This window comes from Hemitrygon akajei, chromosome 6 (assembly GCF_048418815.1).
Source record: "Hemitrygon akajei chromosome 6, sHemAka1.3, whole genome shotgun sequence".
Taxonomy (NCBI): domain Eukaryota; kingdom Metazoa; phylum Chordata; class Chondrichthyes; order Myliobatiformes; family Dasyatidae; genus Hemitrygon; species Hemitrygon akajei.
Genome location: NC_133129.1, coordinates 69657987 through 69683426, shown reverse-complemented (window position 1 = coordinate 69683426; position 25440 = coordinate 69657987). Strand labels below are relative to the sequence as shown.

Below are 25440 nucleotides of genomic sequence, written 5' to 3'. Positions count from 1 at the left end.
TGAATATCGAGAAAGGGGAGGGAGGTGTCAGAAATGGACCGTGAATATAGAGGAAGGGGAGGGAGGTGTCAGAAATGGACCGAGTGAATATTGAGAAAGGGGAGGGAGGTGTCAGAAATGGACCATGAATATCGAGGAAGGGGAGGGAGGTGTCAGAAATGGACCATGAATATAGAGGAAGGGGAGGGAGGTGTCAGAAATGGACCGAGTGAATATTGAGAAAGGGGAGGGAGGTGTCAGAAATGGACTGTGAATATCAAGAAAGGGGAGGGAGGTGTCAGAAATGGACTGTGAATATAGAGGAAGGGGAGGGAGGTGTCAGAAATGAACCGTGAATATAGAGGAAGGGGAGGGAGGTGTCAGAAATGGACCGAGTGAATGTTGAGGAAGGGGAGGGAGGTGTCAGAAATGGACCGAGTGAATATTGAGAAAGGGGAGGGAGGTGTCAGAAATGGACCGTGAATATCAAGAAAGGGGAGGGAGGTGTCAGAAATGGACTGTGAATATAGAGGAAGGGGAGGGAGGTGTCAGAAATGGACCGTGAATATAGAGGAAGGGGAGGGAGGTGTCAGAAATGGACCGAGTGAATGTTGAGGAAGGGGAGGGAGGTGTCAGAAATGGACCGAGTGAATGTTGAGGAAGGGGAAGGAGGTGTCAGAAATGGACCGTGAATATAGAGGAAAGGGAAGGAGGTGTCAGAAATGGACTGAGTGAATATCGAGAAAAGGGTGGGAGGTTTGGGCCACACCAGTTCTATTCTTGCCACCATTGGCAGCCATGTCCTCCCCCTGGAATACCACTCTGCTATTCACATCCTTACTTCCTTTAAACTATTTTGCATCTTAAATGCCCCTCACTAATTCTTTGGTCACCATCGTCCAACTTCCTTATGCAAACTTTCCCATGTCAAATTTTCTTTTCTTTGTGTTTTATTTATTTGACTTAGCGGTAAGGTAGAGCGTGGTTACAGGCCCTTCTGGCCTAATAAGCCCGCACTGCCAAGTTAGATAACACCCATGTCACCAGTTAACTGGTACTTCTTTGGAATTTGGGAGGAAATCCACACAGTCACAGGGAGAATGTACAAAGTCCTTACAGACGATAGTGGGAAGTGGATCCGGCTCACTGGCTCACAGTGTAACACTAACCACTACACCACTGTGCCATTCTCTTATTTGATAACACTCCAGAGAAATGCATAGGATGTTTTGCTTTATTTCAGTACATTACCATTAATGAGAATAAATCAGATGTCCAGTGTAGTTTAAGGGCTGGTTACTGCAAGTCTTTGTTTTAATCCTCGGTTTCTGTTATTTCAGGAGTATTGATGCATGAACAATGAGTATGTGTGTAATGGTTAGCAGCTGAGTTAACATGAGTGCACAAGATTTGGTTTCCTATCAGCTCATTTAAAATTATTAGTCATATTTAATACAGAAAATATGAACTTAAGCCCATTTAGAACCGCAGTTGTACATTTACACTTAAATGTGATGATTATTAGATAATTGAAACAATTACAGAAGATAGTAATAATGTTTTTTTAAATAACACTCATGTATATTCTTTATTACAATTGTGATTGCACTTCAGAAATACTTTACTGGCCATTTTGTACTTAGAGTCATAGTTTAATAGAGTGATACAGCACAGACAGAGGCCATTTGACCCAGCAAGTCCATGGTGGCCACAGTACCCACCCACCTAGTCCCAATTTTCTGTATTCAGCCCATATTCCTCTAAACCCTGCCCCTGCATGTATATATCCAGAGCAAACACGAGGAAATCTGCAGATGCTGGAAATTCAAACAACAACACACACAAAATGCTGGTGGAACACAGCAGGCCAGGCAGCATCTATAGGGAGAAGCGCTGTCGACGTTTCGGGCCAAGACCCTTCGTCAGGACTAACATGGTTTATTTTTTAAAAGCCGCTATTCAACCTGCCTCACTACTTCTGGCAGCCATCACCACTCATACTCACCACTCTGCTTAAACTGTTGCCCCTCAGGTCTCTATTAAATCTTTCCCCTCTCACCCCAAATCTATTTCTATCACCCTCACCCCCCACCTTAGTTTTGGACTCCCCTTCTCTGGAGAGAGGATTGTGATTATCCAATTCATCTCGGCCTCTCAATTTTAAACATTTTTAGAAGTTTGCCCTTCTTTTTCTTATATTCCAAAGAATAAAGCCTTACCCTGGCCAACCTCTTCCTAGACCTCAGGTCCTTGAGTCCTGGAAAGATCCTTGTAAATCTTTTCTCTACTCTTTCCTGTTTAACCACATCTTTCCTAAAACGCAGTGACCAAAACTGTACATATACTCTGACGACCTACACAACTGCAACACAGTGTCCCAACTCTCACACTCAGCACCCTGAATGAAGGCCAGTGTGCTAGATGATTTTTTTCATACCCTATCTACCTGTGTGCCACTTCAATGAACTATACTCTGTCCCTCTGTTCCATTACACTCCCTCTGGCCCTATTAGTCATAGGACTTCCCAAAATGCATCACCTTTTACTTACGTATTGAAATCCAGTTGCAGTCCCTTGGACCATTCTCTAACTGGTTAAGATCCCTTGTAATCCACAACAATCTTTGTTACTGACAATTCCTAACTGCATGTATTCCACAAACTTAATAATTGAGCCTTGTGCATTCAAATCCAAATCATTCACATAAATAACAAATAACAAAGGTCCCAACTCCACGTCATCAGCCTCCATTCCAAGAAACAGCATTTTAACTGCCTCCCTCTGCTTCCCAGCTTTGAGCCAATTGAATCCATAGAACCAGCTCTCCCTGGATTCCATGGAGACCTAACCTTCCAGGCCAGCCTACCAGGCCTTCCTAAAGTCCAAGCAGCGAACATACACTGCCTTACCTTCATCTGCCTTTTTGGTTATTTCTTTAAAAAAACTCTAAAAGGTTCATCAAGCACAAATTTCCACAAGAAAAGTCATACTGACTTCTCCTGGTCTATTCAAATGCAGGTAGATCCTATCACTTGGAATCCCCTCCAGTAACTTCTCCTCTACTGATGTCAGTCTGACTAGCCTATAGTCTGCTGGCTTGTCTTTGCTACCCATTTTAAACAATGGAACATTAGCCATCTTTGAAAACTTCACCGAGGACTGATGATGACGCAAATATCTCGGCAGGGGCCTGTGAAATTTCCCATGTAGCCTCCCACAAAGATTGAGCTTGGACTGAGTAGGTTATGGTGATTTATCTACCATAATTGCTGCCAAGTTGCTGCAAGTATCATCTCTTTGGTAACATGAATGCCCTCTAAGACATCTTCACCTATATCCTTTACCTTGAGCAACCATGATTTCTTCTTCAGTAAACACAAGAAATTTGTTAAAAATCCCACCCACTTCCTGCGGCTCAAGACATTGGAGGTCCTGGTATGCTTTAAGGTGACCTACTCTCTTCCCAGTCCCCTCTTTTACTCAATACAGCTGTAGAAAATCTTGGGATTTTCCTCAGTCTCACCTGCCAGATCCATCTCATACCCTCTTTGGCCTCCTGATTTCCCTCTTAAGAATATTCTTAATTTTTTTCATAGTCATCAAGGAATTTTCTTGATCCAAACCTCCTAAACCCAATGTCTACTTCCTTGTTTTTTGGACCGGAGTATTAATACTTCTTGTCAGCCAAGGTCCCCTAAATTTATTAGGTTTATTTTATCATGAGCATGTTCCTAGACACTTGCTATCACATGTTTTAAATCCTCCCTCTTGCCATTCATTTCCTTCTTCTTCAAATGGGTTTATCTAATTGACTTCTGCTAGATGTTGTCTAATTACCCCAAAGTTAGCCCTGGTCTGCTTTAGGACACTAACCTATGGATATGACCTATTCTTTTTCACCACTACCTTAAAACTAATATAACTACAGTCACTAGAGCCAAAGTGCTCCTGGACTGCCACTTCAATGACTTTGCTCTGCCTTGTTCACCAAGAGGAGGTTCAGTACTGCACTCTCCTGAGTGGGGTCCCTTATGTTGACATCCTGCGGCCACAAAATATCCTGGCTTTTTCCCCCATCTTACTATTGAGTCTCCTATCACTCTTGCGCTGTCTGACCGCACTACCCTCTGAGTCTCACAGCTAGTTACAGTGCCAAAGACCTGACTGGTGCTCTAGCCCCTGAAAGATTGTCCCCCTCAATATTTTCCAAAGAAGTATGCATGTAGATGAGGGGAGTGGCCACAGTGGAACCCTCCCTGTTCCCTTTTCATTTCCTGGCGGTCATGTGAAGCGTGCCCTTTAGGTGTGACCATCTCAATAAAAGTCTGATCTATGAATACACTCAACTCCAATTCCAGTTCCCTGACCCAATGTGTCTGGAGCCACACTCCCACTTGCCTCTTCGTCCTAAGATGTGCTGAAAAGAATGCAATCATGCTTCAAGCCCTTTCTCTTTTATCCAGAGCTAAAATTAGTTTCCTCTTTTTATTTCTCATATTCCTTTGCCTGCCTCTAGGTTCCACCCTCCCTGAACTGTTTTATGCTTATTTTCTGATAGTTGATCTGAATGGCATCAGCTCATCCTGGTTCTCCCTACCATTCCTGAATATTCTTACTTCATTCATTAGTTGGAAAGCCCGGCATTAAATATCTATTCCTGATTTCCTCAAACTGATGTTTTTCTAGGCTAGTTCAGACATGTGGCCACATTGCTTGACCAGGTAGCGACTATGGAGTTCCTTCACTAAGAGCACTGATGAGCTAGTTGGAGAAATTGGTCAGGTACTGGTATCTCAAAGAGCACTTGTTTTTTTTTCATTTAGATTCCAGAATGTATTTAGTTAACTCAATTTAAGTGCCCCAAGTTGGAATTTGATCTCGTCACTCCCGGTCTCAGTATTTTAATTACTATCCTACCATTCCTCCATTAGATTAGTATTGCCAGTTTAGCATGGACAGTTCAATGCAAAAATGGCAACACTCGTGCTATCCAAAAGTCTCCATCACATGGACCCCTGTTTCCTATAGCTCTAGCTAGTTAAAAAGCCATTTGCCACCCACCTGTACCTCTAACAAGTTTCTTTTATAACCAAAAGTATACTGGTATGTAGAAAGTGGAAAGAAATGTAACTTTTTTGTTATTTTCCCCAACTACTATTCTCCTGAGTTGACATGCTGGAAGTGTACTGCAAGGTTCATTTCTGCAGTATTTGCTAAAAACTACTATGGAATTCCTGTGGTCATGGAAGACACTGTAGAGCTCAACATTTACCTTTTGGTTTTGTTCTACAAGATCTGAAGTTGTTATTTCTCTTGTGAATGAAAGCTGCTGTGGAATTAATGTAAGTTAAGACTAGTGGAACTACAGGCTAAGTGGAGAATACTGTCACTTTATCTCTCCCAGAGATTGACTGTGGGATTCCTCCAGCCGTGCCACATGCCAACATTGCCTCTTACCACAGCACAAGACTGGGAAGTGTTGCCCACTATCGCTGTAGGGATGGATTTTATGCCGTGTCTGGAAGCAACGTGTCCATATGCAAGCAAGAAGGACAATGGGAAGAAATTACACTGGTGTGTCAAGGTAATGTTCTTTTTAGCTATAGTAAGCCACATTGCTGAAGGTTCAATTGAAAACAAAAGTGATCATGTTCTTGTAAATACCTGCAATGCTTTCAACTTACCTTAAGCCAATACTTAAGCCAATAAGCCAATACCCAAAAATATAGAGATATAGATATTGAGAAGTGGTTGTAACTGACTGGGATGCCTCAACCCAAAGGGGCTCCATTGGGCCAATTTAGATCTGGTTATCTGAATTGCGTTTGGTGAAATTGGTCAGGTGGTGAAGGACCCTCACGATTCTCCTATCTGAATTGGTTTGGACATTGAGATTATCATCCTTTTAAGTTTTGCAATATTAGAAGGGGCAGATTTTTGCAGTGGTTGCTAGCCAAAATCTTTGTGAGAATAGTTACTGCCAGTTGTACATGCATTCTGCATCTTTGGTGCCACTGAGGTCTATTGAACCTACAGTGATGTGTGAATAACCACCTTCCCTCCAACTTAACAGGGATAGAGTTCCACTCATCTTTATCTACCACTCTATGAGCCTCTGCATCCTGCACATCATTCTCTGCAACTCCCACCATCTTCAATAGGATTCTACCACCTAACACATCTTTACCTCCACCACCACTCTCTGCTCTCCACAGGGATTGCTCTATCCATGATTCACTTGTCCCCCGCTTTGCCCCCCACTGATCTCCTTCCTGGCGCTTATCCCTGCAAGCATAAGTGCTACACCTGCCCATTCACGTCCTCCCTCACTTCTATTCAGGGTCCCAAACAGTTCTACCAGGTGAGGGAACACTTCATCTGTGAGTCTGTCGGGGTCATCTACTGTACCAGTTGTTCCCAGTCCAGCCTTCCCTACGTTGGTGAGACCAGATGTAGACTGGGGAGAACCACCTTCATCCGGTCTACAACAAGCAAGGTTTACCGCTGGTGAGCCATTTTAATTCTCATCACCATTCCCATTCCGACAAATTTGTTCATGGCCTCCTCTACTGCCATGAAGAGGCTACACTCAAGTTGGAGGAGCAACACCTTGTATTCTTTTTGGGTAGCCTTCGACCTGCCAGGATGAACATTGCTTACTCTAACTTTTGATAATTTCTCCCCACTCCCTTTCTCTTTTTTCATTCCCCATTCTGGCTCCCCTCTTACCTCTTCTCATCTTCTTACCTGCCTATCACCTCCGCCTTCTATTTCTCCCATGGTCCACTCTCCTCTCCTATCAGATTCCACCTTCTTCAGCCATTTATCTTTTCCACCTATCAACTTCTTAGTTCGTTCCCCCCTCCCCCACCTGACTTCACCTATCACCAACTAGCTTTTACTCCCTCAACACCTTATTCTGGCTCCCCTCCACCCCCCACATACACTTTCCAGTCCCAATGAAGGGTCTGGACCTGAAACGTTGACTCATTATTCCTTTCAATGGATGCTGTCTGACCTGCTGAGCAGCTCCAGCATTTTGCATGTGTTATTAAAAAAAAAACATGTGTATGGTATGGCAGGAATTGCTTTCCTCGCAAAGCTCTGTGACAGTGTTGTATTCATCCAAGCTAATTGTTTTCAGCAATATTGTATTGCCACTGATAATGTACTTCGATGGTTAACAGCAACCCATAACTCATTGCAATTTAGTGAATATTTTTGTAATCACCTAAAGTAATATTAGGGAGAGCAATTAAATCCTGCAGTCTTCCAGCTGTTGTCATTAACTTTGTTCAATTACATTTTTGATCTTTTTTGTTCTTCATAGTTATTGATTTTATTCTGTATAATGAATCATGTTTGAAGTGGAAAAGAGATGGAGTTGGAACTAGATTTGAGGACACATATTTAGTAAGTGAAAATAACTTTTTTTGTCTTTAAATTAATTGTTGGTATTGGTGGTCCAGAATTTGCCATTAGGATGTCTTGTGACTAGTGTTTTGGGTTGGATCCTCCTTGTACACTGCACCACCCATCATAAGCTTCAATAATTCTTAATGTCTGTCATTGCTAAATGACATTGTGACAAAACTACTATGGAACCTTGGAGAAAGGCAGAGCCAGTCTCCTTAGCAACATGACTGCAGAAACAAGCAGAGAAGGAAGTGGACTGCGTCAGTCAAATCAGCTCCAGAACAGGAAATAACAAGAGGGGAAAAAGGAGTTTGCAAAAAATAAAGAACAAAAATGCAGAAAGAAGGGAAGAGGAAGGGAAAAAAACAAAGAGCAGCATAAAGTGCTGGAAGAACAGCAGCTCAGGCAGCGTCTATGGAGGGATATCTATCTCCCACCCATAGATACCGACGAGTTTCATCAGCTGTTTGTATTTTGTTCCAGATTCCACCATTTGCAGTCGCTTGTGCCTCTCTTTTTAAGAATTTAAGGGTCCTCTGAGTTCAATTTGTTTCTACAAGACTGAAATGCCACAGTTTCATTTGATATCATTTTGGTTGGCTAAGGTCAAGTGGGTTCACAGGTCATGAGAAAGGTGACAAAGATATTTTTAAAACTGAGGAACAAGCTTGATGCACCATCAATAACTCACTCTGAGACGTAAGAAGCGAGATATCGGCTTTTATTGACTGGAAGAATGAACAACACTACATCCTGGAGAATGAGGCCGGGCTCAGGCCTCAATCGCCTTTATACAGGGGTCTGTGGGAGGAGCCACAGGAGCAGTCAGCAGGGGTCTGTGGGAGGAGCCACAGGCGCAGTCCAGACAGGTATATGTAGTTCACCACACAGCTACACTAACATTATGCCACATTGTGGCAATTGTGGAGAAATCCAGAACTTTTGGGAGCTTAACGAGGTGGCTGAGGGTGACTGTGATGCACCATCAATAACTCACTCTGAGACGTAAAGGCGAGGTATTGGCTTTTATTGACTGGAAGAAGGAACAAGCAGTGAGTGACCACCATACTACATCCTGGAGACAGAGAGGCCGGGCTCAGACCTCCATCACCTTTATACAGGGGTCTGTGGGAGGAGCCACAGGAGCAGTCAGCAGGGGGCGTGTCCAGACAGGTATATGTAGTTCACCACGGACTGGGAAATGCTTGGAAAAAGCAGCATGAACATTAACCTTAGCAATGTTTAGTAAGCACATCCTGGGTCCAACTTTCGTCTGAAAATTGCTTGATTTTGAGGGGGTGGCGTTGTCGTGTAGGGTTAGCACCAGTGAGCCAGGTTCAGTTCCTGCCGCTGTCTGTAAGGAGATTGTACGTTCTCACTGTGATAGCGTGGGTTTCCTCCCACATCTCAAAGATTTGTCCTGATGAAGGATCACAGCCCAAAATGTCCCCAGTTTATTCCTTTCCATTCACACTGCGTGAGCTGCCGAGTTCCTCCAGCATGTTGTATTTGTTACTTCCTAAATCTGGGTTAAGTCCCCAACACCTGTGTTACTCCCTTATGGTTAACTTTGTAATTATCTTAAATAACAGTGATTTTCAACACCACCCTACAAATAAAATTGTACTCCCTGGTCTTTAAGAATGCAAGGAGGTGAAGCTGGACTAGGCCTTAGGTGAAGTATTGGGAGTTTGCTTCACCGTTTAGTGAAACCAGTAGTCCCTAAAGTAGTGACATCACTCCCCTGGGAGCAGTGAAAGTTTCTAAGGATGCGATAAAGATAAAAGAGGGGGTGGGGGCATTTGAAGGATTACAGGATTAATTTACGAAATCTGTTTCTTGATACAGGTTGAGCATCACTTATCCAGTGCTCATAGGGTTAACAGCAGGCCTTTATGACATTTTTCAACAGTATCTCCACAGCACAGAGCAGAGAATAAACACAAAACACATGGGAATCACTGTGAATAATGCACGAAGGGCTGCCTATGATTGCTGAAAACATACTGATGCCAACAGGGTCCCACTCAGAGTATGTGAGGTCACTTGTTAGAAATTCTGTGGTGCGCGAGCCTGGGAACTTTCCCAGTGCCTTGTGGAGTTCTCCATTTCAGATTTCAGAGGTTTTTGGATTTTGGATTTTTGGATAAGAGGTGCCCAACCTGTATGAACATTTGATCTTTAGTACCTCATAAAAGATTACAATGATCACATAATCACCTCATCTCCTGCTAACCCACCGTTCTCTTTGACTTTGGACAAAGCACGTTATGGTTGTGACAATGCGACTCTTCTGTATTTGGTGTATTATGAGAAATCTGGGCTGAAGACATTGTGTTATTCCTGGGCCCGGCTGTGAGTTATTGCCATTCACTACTGCAGTACAATGTTAGCAAGTACGATTCCCATACTCTTATCGAGCAGTGACGCACAATTCCAGTGAATTAGGATATGGCATTCTATGGGGCAAAGTTCAGAAACTGCCCTCTTGAATAGTCTTAACAGCAGTTGTCTGGCTCATGGCCCAACGGAGATCTCACTGCCACACTTTATATATCTTCAGGCAGAGGGTTAGGTTTTGCCTGAGCTATGATGACATCGTAACTTTCCCCTTTATTTATCACAACACTTGAGGGTGGACTTAAGCAATAAGTGATTGACCGTAGTCGTTAATCCACATCAAAAATGACAGACACAGACCAAACAAAAAAGAAGTGTATGCTGTATAGTGTGGAATATCAGAAATATGGATTTATACCAGCACCAAGCAAACAACAACAGCCACTGTGTCTGTTGTGTGAAAAGTTTTTTTTCAAATGGGGCAATGAAACTGCCCAGGCTCCTTGAATACTTGAAGGAAATATGCTCAGATAAAGCAAACAAGAAATTGACTTATTTTCAATCACTTCATGAAAACTTTCAGAAACAGAAAATGCATCAAACATGTCTGTCAGCCTTTCACAACAGAACAATAAATGTTTGCATGCTTCATACAACATTTCATTTCTCCTTGCTAATTCTAGAAATTTCCATTCAGTTGGAGAAGAACTGATTCTGCCAGCAGTAAGAGATGTTCTGAGTATGGTTTTGTATAAGTCAACAGAACAAATAATTAAAGCAATTCTGCTCAGTGATAACTCTGTTCAAAGATGAATAGATGTAATGTCTGAGAATGTGGAAGACACATTGTGCAATATACTTAGGACAACAGAATTCGCACTGCAGTTGGATGAGTCAACTATGCAATACAATGAATCTTTGCATCTTGGTTGTGATTGCTTCATAAAACATGAAAGCATGGTTCAAGAGTTGTTATTTGAAGGGGGCTAGAAACAAATATAAAGAGGGAGTGGGTATTTTGGTTGTAGAACAATTTTTCAGTTCAATTTCAATTCTGTTCACCAACATTCTTGCTTCTGCAACAAATGGGGTACCATCATTGATAGGTTGCTACTATAGATTTATAACTCTTTAAAAAAGTTATAGATAACATAATTACTATCCACTGTGCAATTCGCAGATAACATCTTGTCACAAAAAAACCTAAGTGATTGACTGCACAATTTTTAAATACTGTTATCACAGTGCTAAAAAAAATCAAGTCAAAAATTTTTAACTGTTTCGAAAGCTTTGTATTGAGAATGCTGAGCAGTTGGAATGCTTACTGTTACACACAGAAGTCAGATGGCCCTCAATAGGAGAGATGCTTTTATGTGCTTTTTGAAAACTGTGCTAGAATTCTTTGAAGACTTGAATGCTTCATTCAGTAATCAACTTCAGAAAATAAGGCATGACGTTGCTTATTTGTCAGAATTATTTGCAAAGTTTAATGACATCAGTCTTTAATTGCAAGGAAATAATGTGAATCTTATCTAAGTCAAATAAGCTGTCTCCATATTTTTGTCCAAGTTAACCCTATTTAAGTGCACCATTGGCTGTCACAACCTTTTCCAATTTCTGAGCTCCTCTGAGTTGCAGGGGTTCCCAGCCTGTGATCCACAGAACCCTTGCTTAATTGCACTGGTCCATGGCAAAAAAAAGGTTAGGGACCCCTGCTGAGTTGGAAGATAAAGAAAGAAAACCAGATGATGATCTTCAAGTATATTGTGTCCACCTGGGTGAGATGCATAAAGACATGTTAGAGAGATTTCAGGATCCAAATTTCACATTGGGTAGTAAAGTGTATCTAGTGTTTGTTCTGTTTGTCCTAGACGCATAACATACAGTCAGAATATGCTCGTTAACATCAGGGCATACTATGTCGGTAAAACTGATGAATTCTGGTGTGACATGGACAGTTTACACCGCTACGGACTACTATCCGCTACCAAGCAGGCTGCTTCCCGAGGGAGGAGGAAGTGAAAGCGCTGTGAGAGAAGACAGGAGGGGTAAGAGGGCCAGCATCCATGCTAGGCTAAAAGCTAACCCCACCAGGCCAGCGGTAACGTCCCTCCTGCTCTCAGATGTCCGCTCCATCCACAACAAGCTGGATGAGCTGCATCTGCTGAGAGAAACACGCAAGGAATTTAAAGACTGCTGTGTGTGTCTTAACGGAATCCTGGCTCCATGACAACATACTGGACACGGCAATACAGCTAGAGGGAATGATATAGTTTCGTGCGGACAGAGAGGCAGCCAGCTCCAGCAAGAGCCAAGGAGGAGGTCTGTGTGTTTATATAACGAAGACTGGTGTGTGAATGCTACAATAGCTGCTAAACACTGCTCACCGCTGGCTGAATTTCTTATTGTGAAATGCCGGCCATTCTATCTGCCGAGGGAATTCACCATCATGCTTGTGTGGTGAACTACATATACCTGTCTGGACTGCTCCTGTGGCTCCTCCCACAGACCCCTGTATAAAGGCGATTGAGGCCTGAGCCCGGCCTCATTTCTCCAGGATGTAGTGTTGTTCATTCTTCCAGTCAATAAAAGCCGATATCTCGCTTCTTACGTCTCAGAGTGAGTTATTGATGGTGCATCAGCTTGTAGCAGCTGTTTACGTAGCTCCCAGTGCCAATGCTGAGGGTAATGCTAACGAAGCACTGGGAGGCCTACATGAAGCCATCAGTGAGCTACTGACTACACATCCTGACAGCTTTGTAGTGATTGCTGGGGACTTTAACCACACCAGCTTAAAGACTGTGTTCCCCAAATTCCTGCAATATGTGGATTTCAAAACCAGGGGAGACATCACACTGGACTTGGTTTATACAAACACACCACAGGCATACAAAGCAGCCCCCCGCCGCCATCTTGGCCACTCTGACCACATATCTGTCATGTTAACACCAGCATATAAACCACTGCTTAAACATGTGAGAGCAGAGAAAAGGCAGATAAGGGTCTGGCCAAAAGGAGCAGCCTCAGCACTACAAGACTGTTTTTTGCACACAAACTGGGACATATTCAAAACAGCAGCCTCCTATGATGACCATACAGACATTGAGGAGTATGCGGAGTCAGTACGCTACATAGCCAAATGCACGGAGGATGCCACTGTGATGAAAACCTTCACCGCACGTGGTTATAAAAAGCCATGGATGACAACAGAGGTGCGTGCGCTACGGAAGGCCCGTGACACAGCCTACAGATCGGGGGACAGGAGTACGCTTCGCTCAGCCAGGACTGCGCTTTCACTAGGGATCAGGAAAGCGAAAAGGGCCTACGCGGGCAAAATACATGGACACTTCTGGACACAGGTGACACCAGACGGATGTGGCAGGGAATTAAAGCTCTGACAGACTACAAGATCAGGCAGAAAACTGATGACAGCGACACCTCTCTTCCTAACTGGCTTAACAAATTCTTTGCACGCTTCGAAGCATCAAACACTACAGCAAGGGGGAGAGCCAGTCCCTTCTTACCATCTGACCAGCCGGCTCCAATCATTGATTCAGAGCAAACAACGAGGACCCTTGCCAGGGTTAACCCACGAAAAGCGGGAGGTCCCGACAACATCCCTGGACGTGTGCTCAAGGAATGTGCTGATGTATTAGCAGATGTCCTGACAGACATTTTCAACATCTCCCTTAGTCAAGCCATTGTCCCCAGATGCTTCAAAACCCCCACAATCATCCCTGTAGCAAAGAAATCAGTTGTAGCCTGTCTGAACGATTACCGTCCCGTTGCCCTGACCCCCATAGTGATGTAATGTTTTGAACGGCTTGTCAAGCCTCATATCACAGCCAGCCTCCCCTCATCGCTGGATCCTCTACAGTTTGCTTATCGTCCAAATCGCTCTACAGAGGATGCAATATCCACCACACTGCACACAGTTCTCTCTCATTTGGACAACAAAGACACTTATGCCAGAATCCTGTACATTGATTTCAGTTCAGCGTTCAATACCATCATCCCGCAGAGACGAGTGGGGAAACTGTCGCTGCTTGGCCTTAACACTGCCATGTGTCGCTGGATTCTGGATTTCTTGACAGAGAGACCACAGTCAGTCCGTGTTGGCAGGAACATCTCTGACTCCATCACACTGAGCACTGGATCCCCACAAGGCTGTGTGCTTAGCCCATTGCTGTTTACACTGCTAACACATGACTATGCAGCCAGATTCAAGGGGAACCTGATCATTAAATTTGCTGATGATACCACAGTGGTTGGGCTCATCAGCAAAAATGATGAAACAATGTACAGGGAGGAGGTTAAACACCTAGAGAGCTGGTGCAGTGACAACAACTTGATGCTTAATGTCACCAAAACCAAGGAGATGATCGTCGATTTCAGATGGTCTCAGCCTGAGCACACACCCCTCAGCATCAGCGGCTCCACAGTGGAGAGAGTGGAAAACATCAAGTTCCTTGGGGTGCAGATCTCAGACAATCTCACCTGGTCCAGGAACACCACTGGGATTGTGAAACGAGACCAGCAGAGATTGCACTTTTTGAGGAAGCTTAAACAAGCATCACTCCCCACTAACATCTTAACTACATTCTACAGAGGCGTGGTTGAGTGGCTGACCTTTTGCATCACAACCTGGTACTCCAGCTGCAGTGCTGCTGACAAAAAAGCCTTGCAGAGGGTGGTTAGGGGAGCAGAGAAGGTTATTGGGGTCTCCCTACCTTCTGTCCAAGACCTCTTTCAGAGTCGATGCCTCCAGAAGACACGGTACATCATTAAAGACCCCTCACACCCTCTCCATGAACCGTTTATTCTTTTGCCATCAGGTAAATGTTACAGGAGCATCAAAACTAAAACCACAAGGCTACTAAACAGCTTCCTCCCACAGGCAGACAGACTGCTAAATAGCTGCTCTACCTGACTCTGCTTTGGACACTTTTAACTTGCACTGGACACTTCTAACTTGTTTTTAACTGACATGTGGCTGTTGTGTTTTACTATTTATTGTTATGTTTATTATTTCGTGTTGTGTTTGTTATGTAATGATTGCACTGCTCCTGGGAAACGCTGTCTCATTCTGCCCTGCAGAACTGATGTATGGTTAGAATGACAATAAAGTTTTTGAATTTTGAATCTTGAAAAATCCATTCCTGAACACATGTAATGAGAAATTAACAGGAAGAACGGAGCAAGAACTGATCTCGCTACTAAATGACATTGAGATGAAAGCAAGGTTCAATAAATCATATCAGGACTTTTGGTTGCAGAAAGAAATCTTTGAATATTATCTTGCACTGTGGAAAAAGGTCAAGATGTTCTTTATTGCCTTTTCAACATCACCAACATATTTAATGGAACGTGGTTTCAGTGCAGTTGCCCAACTTCTCCTAAAGCAACAAAAGAGACTGCAAATTACCGAATGTGGGGATCTGAGGCTCCTTCTGAGTGACATTCAGCCTGATGTTGAGAAGCTGGTATCACTGCACCAAGCCCATCCTTCTCACTGAAAGGTGAAAAAGCAATGAAGTAATTCGACTATGAATGCACACTCTAAAATTGTTGATGAAAATAGTTTTTACTGTAATTAAATAAATTTTATTTGTAGCTTTAAATAGATTCGAACGTTCTTTGTAATTTCCTTGTCACTGCTTTCAATTTTCAGTTCCTATTTTCTTTCACTGTGCATTGTGAATCAAAATCCTTCATATTTTTTATGTAATGGCTAGAAAGGGAGGTAGGGGTGCTAGGGATGTGGTCTGGGTGGCAAAGGGGGCAGTAACCCAAAAAGTTTGGGAGCCACTGAGCTATAAAGTGGCTGAACTCCCTCAGATCCATTTTCTTCTCCAGTTCCCACATTTATTGATTCATTATCAAAGTTTAATATTTAGCAAAGGACAAAATAATTGTTTATTAATATTATTGGTAAAATTAGCAGACTGATCAAAATAAAAATCTTTGGAAAGTTAGGGAAGAGTTTTAGTTATTCAAGGTGTAAAATATCCCTTTGATGAATTATTGTCTTGCATGAAATTCGTTCTGCTCTTTATATTCTCCTTGGTAAATATTACCACTGGCCTCTCCTGTTCTTGAGTAGTGTAATCTTTTAATAAGCATATAATTCACAGCAAATTAAATTCTTCTCAATAAAATGTTGACTTCCTTTTGAAAAGCAGCTCTGTCTACAGAGGTTATTTCTATCCCACAAGCCTTTCTCCAGATATTTACAAATAGATCCCCTTTCTTGAACTATTCCAGCATAAATCATGAAATGGTGCACTTTAAATTCTGAATGGTCGCAATTCTCAACTTCATTTTAAAGATTAGCTTTAATTATCACATGTACGCTGTACATTGGAACATCGAAACAGTGAATTGCATTGTTTGCGGTAATATCCAGCGCAGTCCGAGGATGTGCAAGGCCAGCATGCAAGTATCACCATGCTTCCAGTGTCAACGTAGCTGTTCACAACTTACAAATCCATATGTCAGGAAATTGGATCACCTGGGCAATGATCTCAGAAGATCTGTCCTGAGCCCAGCATATAAGTGCAATTATGTAGAAAGCACAGCAGTTCCTCTACTTCCTTAGAAGTTTGTGAAGATTTGGCATCTAAAGCCTTGACAAACTTCTATAGATGTGTGGCGGAGAGTGTATTGACTGCTTGCATCACAGCCTGGTATGGAATCACCAATGCCCTTGACTGAAAACTCCTACAAAAAATAGTGGATAGAGCCCAGTCGATCACAGGTAAAGACCTCCCAACCTTTGAGCATATCCACAAGAAGCGCTGTCACGGGAGAGCAGCGTCCCTCGTCAAGGATCCCTACCAGCCAGGCCATGCTCTCCTCTTGCTGCTGCCATCATGATGAAGATACAGGAGCCTCAGATCTACACCACCAGGCTCAGGAAAATTTATAACCCCTCAATCATCAGGCTCTTGAACAATGGGGATAATGTCACTTAACTTCACCCCTTCCATCACTGAACTGTTCCCACAACCTAGGGACTCACTTTCAAGGACTCTTCACCTCATGTTCTTGATATTTGTTGTTTGTTTGTTTGTTTGTTTGTTTATTTATTACTTTGTACTTGCACAGTTTGTCTTCTACACACTGGTTGTTTGACCATCTTGTTGCATGTGGTCTTTCATTGACCCTATTGCATTTCTTCGACTTACTGTGTATGCCCACAAGAAAATGAATCTCAGGGTTGCATATTGTGACATAGATGTACTTTGATAGTAAGCTTACTTTGAACATTGAACTTTAAAACCCACATGGTCACGGGAAGAACAGACAGCAGAGGGAATTGAACTCTGATCACTGGCTCTGTAAAGTCTTATGTTCGTTGCTGTGCTACCGTGCTGCCTGCAATTAGAAGCTTTAGCCATCTTTTCTTATATTTTAGACTGCATGTAGTTATATCATTGTTCCCTGTTGTAATTTTGATGATTGACAATTCCCTGATCAACCATGCTTGGAGAGTACATTGTTAGAAGTGATTGCCATGGACTTCAAGTACAGAATTAGCATTATGTGCTTTTTCTCAACTTTTCGGAATAAATCATCTTGTTATTGGTCAAAGCTGATAAAAGTTCAGTTGAATTCTGATTGGTGAACTTAATGGAAGCTCTTTGTAGATCCAGTCTGTTTAGTAAACTGTTGTCATTAAATAGGCTCATTATAGAGTGATACTGTTGTGACTGTCAATGAAAACCACGAGAGAGACTTCCAGCTGGTCGTATAAAAGTCGTTATTCAGCTCACACAAGCTGGCAGCATTTGGAGTCACTCTGGAGAGAGGCTCCCTGACCCAACATTACATCACACATTTATATGCTAAACATCAAAGGTAACTGCAGGACAATTTCTAGAGTTACAATGCATTCATAAAGCTTCCTTTGAGTTAAATATCATTTTCAGACACCTTGATGTTCACACAAAGTGAGTGTTAATCACAGCTGTCTCTGAGCTGCATTCATGCAAAGCAGACATGGCAGGTCAATAGGGCTTTTCCTGGTTTGCTCCTATTAGCATCTCCAGGAAGACCATTGTCCTGAGCTGCATTTTAAATTTAATTTATAATTCACATTCAGATCTGGTTGCTGTTGAAATTAATATTTGCTAAGTTCCATATCTCTAGAATGCACCACAGTAGTTGTGGTGAACTACATATACCTGTCTGGACACGCCCCCTGATGACTGCTCCTGCGGCTCCTCCCACAGACCCCGGTATAAAGGCGATTGAGGTCTGAGCCCGGCCTCTCAGTCTCCAGGATGTAGTATGGTGGTCAACCACTGCTTGTTCCTTCTTCCAGTCAATAAAAGCCGATATCTCGCCTTTACGTCTCAGAGTGAGTTATTGATGGTGCATCAGTAGTCAAATTACTTCTGCTGTAGTTGACGGAGGCTATTTAAATAGATCCAGATCACAGCATAAATTCACCTTGATTATAGTAAAATTCCGTTTGTACATGCAAAGGCTCCGAGCCAGTGATTCACAGCAGGGATGGTCATGTGTCCTAACAGGGTGTTAGGGGAAATAGAAGTCGTCGGGGGGGGGGGGGGGGGGTTCAAGATTCTTGGGGAGTGGTAAGAGGCACCCTAACTTGAGGCATGAAACCTGACCAACCATTAGTAGAACAGGCACTTCCAAAAAAAAGGCACCGGACGCATGAAGAACCTTAGCTCTGCAGGTGGTTAGTACTCATCATCACAATGCGTCTGAAACTCGACCATCTCATCCGACCTTACCAACCAAACGGACATTATTAGGGATGCATAAATGAGCAACCAGGGTGCCCAACAGTTCCACTTGACACATGGCATGAAATAAGTTCATGCTGTTTAACAGTTGGTAAGTCAAGTACACCCTCTCAACTTTCTCCGCTGATCTACAGAAAACAAGTCATGCAATGGTACAGTGCTGGCTGGAACCAAGCGGTGAACCTGCTGACCCCAAGGATTCCTTTTGAGGTGTTCAAAGCGACCTCGGCTTCATATATGTCATCAAAAGTCATCTTTGAGGATACTTCGCATGATTGATCAATGACGTTAACTGGAATAGTATAACGGTAGCTTGCCGAACACCAGCTCTCTCCTGACTAACATTCAGATTCCAATCTGGATCCTTGTCAATGTAATTTTTGCTGTTATGATCGTTCTCTTCTTTGTCTTGCCACTACCATCGTTCCATCCAATAGGATTTCCTAGTTTGTGTTAAATTTTAATTTTAATTCAGCCCCATTAATGATGGATAAATACGTACAGTGCGATCTCTAAGAGTCTGAAAGCAGTGAAGCCTTGAATTCTAATCCTGCTAAGACACAAAGTGCGTCAATACAATGTTACATACCTGGAATATGGTTTCATTCTGTTCCCATCAGGTCAGTGACGCTGCATGTGTCTTATAATACTGTACTGTCTAATGAAGTCATGAAGTAATCAAGATTGCGGGAACACTTCTGTAAAAGACACCCTAACAAGGTTACTTATGGTATTACTCAGTTCCAGAAGATGCAAGAAGCATTTGAAAAGCATTGCACACTCGAGTCATTTGTCAAGAAAGCTAAAAATGACCTTGGTAGTAGTCTCATTGCTTCTTGTAACATTTCCAAAATAATAACAAAATGTGTAAAATCTCATACAATTGGTGAAGGATTAATAATGCCTGCTGTATCAGATATGTTCGCCACTGTTCTCAAAATGGATACCAGTATTTTAAGATCAATTCCCCTGAGTAATAACTCTGTAGCTTGTCGTATTGATAAAATGAGTGAATTCATTCAACTATGCACAGAGCTACAAAAAACAGAATTTGGGATACAACTGGATGAGTCAACTATGTGAGACAATGAGGCATTGCTAATGGCATATGTACAGTTTATCAAAAATGGAAAAGTTTATAAAGAGATTCTTTTTTGTAAAAAGTTAAAAACAAATTTCAACAGAAAATCAAACTATGATGAGCTCAAAACGTATATTGAGGATAAAAGTATTCCTATTAGGGACATGATTTCTTGTGCAACAGATGGAGTACCATATATGAAGGTCACCGTGCTGGTTTAGTGGCATTTATGAAAAAAGAAATTCTGTCTGCAATCATTGTGGAATTTATCATCAACATCCCGCAGCCAAAAACCTCAGCCAGAGAGAGTAGTGCTTACATGTGCAGTCACTGAAGAAGGATTTTCAGAATGGATCAAGGATTTGAATGATCTGGAAATTCCGGGCTGGGTAATTAACCTATTTCTTTGCAAGGTGGAAGAACAGGAAGAGAGCTTGCAAGAAGAAATAATCAAAATTCAGAATGTGAAGAAGCAAAAATGCTTTTCAAAAATGTCAGCTTTTGTGTTATGTGGCTACACTGTCATATGCAGTTTCCTGGTCTTTGAAGAAGAGCTCTTCATTGCATTTTCATCCTCCTACCTTGTTGAAAGAGGCTTCAGCAGTGAACCACACACTCACAAAAAACAGTAACTGCTTGAACATTGTTACACGTGGGAACTTGAGGCTTTTGCTGTCACAACTTGAACCAGGTATTTCAACTCTTGCTAAAACCCATCAAGCTCAAGGATCACATTGATATCAAAGCACACAGCACACAGGTACCATGTAAGCTACGTTTAAAGACAAGTAAAAATTTCTCATGTTAGCATATGGTAGACATGTTTTCACACTATGGGGGAACCGGAAAGTATATTGTGCTTAAGAGGAGTGTTGGCAAATATGAAAGTGCTTTGGGGGACATTGGGCTAAAAAAGGCTGGGGAAGCCTTCCAGCTCTTTTGTCCACACAGGTATCAATTAGTTGTTCTTTTTTATACAGTATTTTAAACTCAATTTCAGTTTCATTACTATGTTTTATTTCTTCCCAGTTTCAGATACAAGGGGAGCGAGTCTATCAAAGGGAGTTCTTTTACAAAAAGTCATTTAATTATAGTACAGCAGATGACTCCCCTGCAATATGTTTGGACCTACAACCAGGCACTAACTATACAGTGAATATCACAGCTCTTACATCACAACATTCTGCATGTTTACAGCTCTCAATGGCAGTTACAGGTGAGCAACTTGCATCCATAGTTGAGATTGGTGGAGTTGCATTGTTTTTTTTTACAATGGCATGGGTTAAGGTTCCTGAATTGTCTATGCATAAACGTAGGAATAAAATTTGATTTCATCTCATATGGCTAAAGAATAACCAGTTTTTGTTCCTTGAGTTTAGTGTTTTCATCTGTCCAAGTACAATTCAGCTGATTTGCATTTTGGAATTCTGCTGAAACTGGAGAATCCACAAAATTTGTGTCTCTTGATTGTTTTTAATGGCACTTTGGAAATAGTTTGCTGGAGCTGGTTAGAAACAAAGGGTGGAACAAGAGAAAGCTGATGAAATGTAGCTTACATGTGTTTTCTTGTTCACACTGACACTGCCATGCCATAATTGCTATGACAAATTTTATGAGAACCAGATAATACAGGAAATGAGCCTTACTTGATAGGCTATGAAGAGCATCATTCACAGAAAGAACTGAAGCAAAGTTACTGTTCTCATCAGGGAAAGAAACTGTCTTTTTTTCAATTTGCCTGTTAGTTTTCATCAGAGCAGCAATTCTTTCTCAGCTGTTCCTGCTAAATGCCCTTGATGCTGAGGTGCCTGTGTGTAAATCCCCTCTGTGATCTTTGCATTCTACTAAGGTGGCACTGTGGTTATTTAATACACAGGTACCTGATTGCCTTTGTTTGCTTTCAATGCTTTGGCCAGCCAGAGCGAAGGTGATTGAGATATTCACTTATCAATCAAGCTTATTGACCAGAAGTCTAGTATATGTGTCTGAGACTAATTTTATCATGAGTGAATGATGATAAAAAGATTGTTACATATTGATTCTGTGCTTAAAATTGATCTCAGTTCCTAAACAGAAGAGTGGTCACCAGGCTTGATGTACACGGTAGCTATCCTATCATCTGCAGTCTGGCTGGTGTTGGGCTTGAAATTCTGCCCTGTGTTCTTTTAGGAAGAGAGACAACACCGGAATATAGCAAAACGTGGCTTTATTGCAGAATTCGTAACTGGCACAGCGAATCCACGGAGTCGCTGGAGAAGGCGTTCTGTCTTCCCCTTACAATCTGCTCTTATTTATACCCCTTTTCCCCCCAGCACAACCCCCCGTTACATATTAGGTAATATCGGGCACTTGTGTCCATCTTATTGGCCCGCAGCCATATGCTCACGAGTTACCTGTTTCTTTTGTTTACTGAATCGCGTGACACTGTTAGTTTCGGTGTAGCGGGGTCCCCAGTTTCGCTCCCCCTCGCTCGCATTCCAGCTTCCTAACATGATGTGCGTTACGTGAGCCACTCCTGACCTGTAATGGCGGTCCCGAATTAACCCCAACACGAATTAACCCCAATACTAATTAACCCCAACACTGGTTAAGTCACTGTCTCCAAATGCAACCTTTAAAGTATTCCTTTGTTTCAGACCCTCCAGTTCCTGATATACAAGTCCTTGTTGTAGAGCGGATACTTACTCCGCTCATCCTTCGAAGAGTAGAAAGTAAGAATGGACCCATTAGGTACGTGTCTCAAATTTATAAACAGAACTGTTGAATGGAACCCTCCACAACTGGTTTTAAACACTTTAGCTGTGAGTTAGTTGGTAAGGTTGTAAGTTGTAAGGCAAGTGGTTGTAGGGTTAAGCCTCACTCCTTACACAATGCATAAAATCCAGCTCAGAAGATCAACACTATAGTTCTATACCACTGGGATACTGACTTTCAGAAACCACTGACTGTATTCCAGAGAAATGTGGGATCCTGTTTTGATAATGTAGCTCTTCTTTGGGTGCTGGCCAATATCAAATCCATATTGATGCTTAAATCCAGTCCTTTTCATAACGTTCTGTTGGATCCTGCAGTGTGGAAATTTGCTACAATGTTTTCCTATATTACAACGTATTTCATTGGCTATAGAGCACTTAAGGGTTTCCTGAAATTGTATCGTGTGCTGTAAATACAAATCTATTTCACTGAACAAAGGATTCCTACAATGGTCATCACCTTAATGGGGACCCTTCATCACAAGTGCCTTAAGTTAATAGGTACAGCAATCAATTGATTATAATTGGCATCCACCTAAAATATCAAATAATCTTCACAGTCAACCTCTTCCACAAAAATGTTGTAAGCAGAGGTTGTAAACATTTAAGGTAGAGGAGCTAAAATACTCAAAATGCAAGGGGTGAAAGGTTACCACAGGTAGTTGGAAAGGCAGAGTTGAAGTTACGTGCATATTAAACTTATAAAATGATTGAGGGGCCAAGTGACAGGCTGCTGTTGCTAATTTGCATATTTCTCTGACTTGACAAAGCAGCTAGAAATTTCTGTCGTTAAATTTCTTGCAAAAGTAACATATTTAGGTGGTGACCTTAATGCAATAAACCATTCACAGCCATTAACAAGCACAAAGAGTATAAGTGCAAAATGTTTAACATCACAAAGGCACATTATGATGTGGTTGAACAACAGACCTAAAGCTTGGTCAGGGAGGTAAATATTACAGGGTGTCTTTACTAGGTGAGGCTAGGTTTAGGGAAGGAGTATATAGTGAATGGCACGAGCCTCAGGAGCATTGATATACAGAGGAATCCTGGGTTGCAAGCATATAGCTCCCTGAAAGTGGCAAAGCAAGTGGATAGGGTGGTAAAGAAGGCAAATGTTAGTTGTGGCATTGAGTATAAAAATTAGGATGCCATAGTGGCTCTTTATATCTTTGGTTAGGTCACATTTGGTGTAGTGTGTGCACTTCACGTTGCTGCATTACAGGAAGGATGTGGAGGCTCTGGAGAGGTTCAGGAAGGTTTACCAAGATCTTAGAGAGAATTACTTTGAAGGAGAGATTGACAGACTTAGCTTATTTTCTCTGGAGTGCTGAGGCTGATGGGAGACCAGATGGAAGTATATAGAATAATGAAAGCTATAAGTAGGGTAGATGGTGTCTCTTCCCCCAGGTAGAAACGTCACATACTAATGGACAAACACGAGGAAATCTGCAGATGCTGGAAATTCAAACAACACACACAAAATGCTGGTGGAACACAGCAGGCCAGGCAGCATCTATAAGGAGAAGCACTGTCAACGTTTCGGGCCGAGACCCTTCATCAGGACTACATAGCCCTGACGAAGGGTCTTGGCCCAAAACCTTGACAGTGCTTCTCCTTATAGATGCTGCCTGGCCTGCTGTGTTCCACATACTAACGGGTATAGCTTTAATGTAAGTGAGTGAGTTGTAGAGGGGCGGGGGGCGGGGGGATGTTAAAGGAGATTTTGTAAGTCATGCTTTTTCCATAGTGTGGCAGGTTCAAAGTTCACACTAAATTTATTATCGAAGTATACTTACGTCACCATATGCAACCCTGAGATTCATATTCTTGAGAGCATACTCAATAAATCTATATAGACAAATAACCATAATAGAATCAATGAAAGACCGCATCAACTTCGGTGTTTGACCACTGTGCAAAAGACAATAAACTGCAAATACAAAAAGATAAAATAAATAAATAAATACACAATAAATATTGAGATCATGAAAGTAAGTCCATAGGTTGTGGAACAGCTCAGTGATGGGGCAAGTGAAGAAGAGTGAAGTTATCCCCTTTGGTTTAAGAGTCGGACGGTTGAGGGGTGATAACAGATATCTGAAACACTTTGCCTGCGTAGATGATGGGAGCAGTTATGATAGCGACATTGAAGTGGCATTTAGACACTTAACATGCAGAGAATGGAGGGATTTAGACCACATACAGGCAGCTGGGATAAGCATCATGTTCGGCACAGACATCAAGGGCAAAATTGCTGCTCCAGTGCTATATTGTTCTATGTCTATCGTGCCTATATTTTGGGCTTGGACAGCTGAGGAAAAGGCTATAGATGATAGAGCAAAGGAAATTAGTGAGGCCAGAATTCAGAGAATGTCAAAAATAATTACTATTGTTTACAGGGGGTATAGCATGTTTGGGTGACCATGATTTGATTAATGACCCATTTTTGATTCATTTCTTTGTCCCCCTTTAGCCTTTATCAGGTCATTGTTTTACCATTGAATTTGCAACATTCGTTCAATTGCAATTCCCAAAATATAAGAGATTTCTTTGGCCACCAAAAAGACACGGAAGCGTACATCACAGCAGAATTCATTGCAATGGATGTTAAGGATGGGATGCTGTTTTCTGTCGGAGACCGGCTGTACTACAGAGATTTTTATAATGCTGCTTTAGAGGCTGGCAAGAACTATTCTTTTCTGTTGAAAATTATCAGTGAATGGAATTATGTAAGTTGATCTTTTGAGAAAAACACACAAAAATACTTCTACATAATGCTTTCTCAAATTATTTAAATTGTAATGCTGGGGGTTTATGGGAAACTAGCACAAGGGAGGAGTTAAAGCTGACATAGATCAGCCATGATCATACTGAATAATGGGGCAGGCCTGCAGATCCTTTTTCTGCTCCTATTTACTTGCGTTGTTGTTGAACTTGCAAAGTTATGTACTCAAAAAAGTTTAATTTTGATTTTGAAATTAGGAGGTGTCCTGACTGGTGCAGAAATAAAATTCTGGAGGAACTCAGTGGGTCGAGCAGCATCTGTGGAGGCAAAGAGATGATTGATGTTTCAGGATGTGACCCTGGATTGGGT

The 25440-nt window shown here is 42.1% G+C and overlaps 1 protein-coding gene across 1 annotated transcript in view; it reads left to right on the top strand.

Annotated features, from left to right (window-relative positions):
* Positions 1–25440, top strand: part of susd1 (sushi domain containing 1) — a 109574-nt gene that overhangs the window by 49078 nt on the left and 35056 nt on the right. Inside the window, exons 10-14 of the mRNA XM_073048600.1 lie at positions 5384–5563; positions 7310–7392; positions 20620–20806; positions 22227–22320; positions 24820–25075. Coding sequence (XP_072904701.1) covers positions 5384–5563; positions 7310–7392; positions 20620–20806; positions 22227–22320; positions 24820–25075 — 800 coding nt within the window. The remainder of the gene's footprint in view (positions 1–5383; positions 5564–7309; positions 7393–20619; positions 20807–22226; positions 22321–24819; positions 25076–25440) is intronic.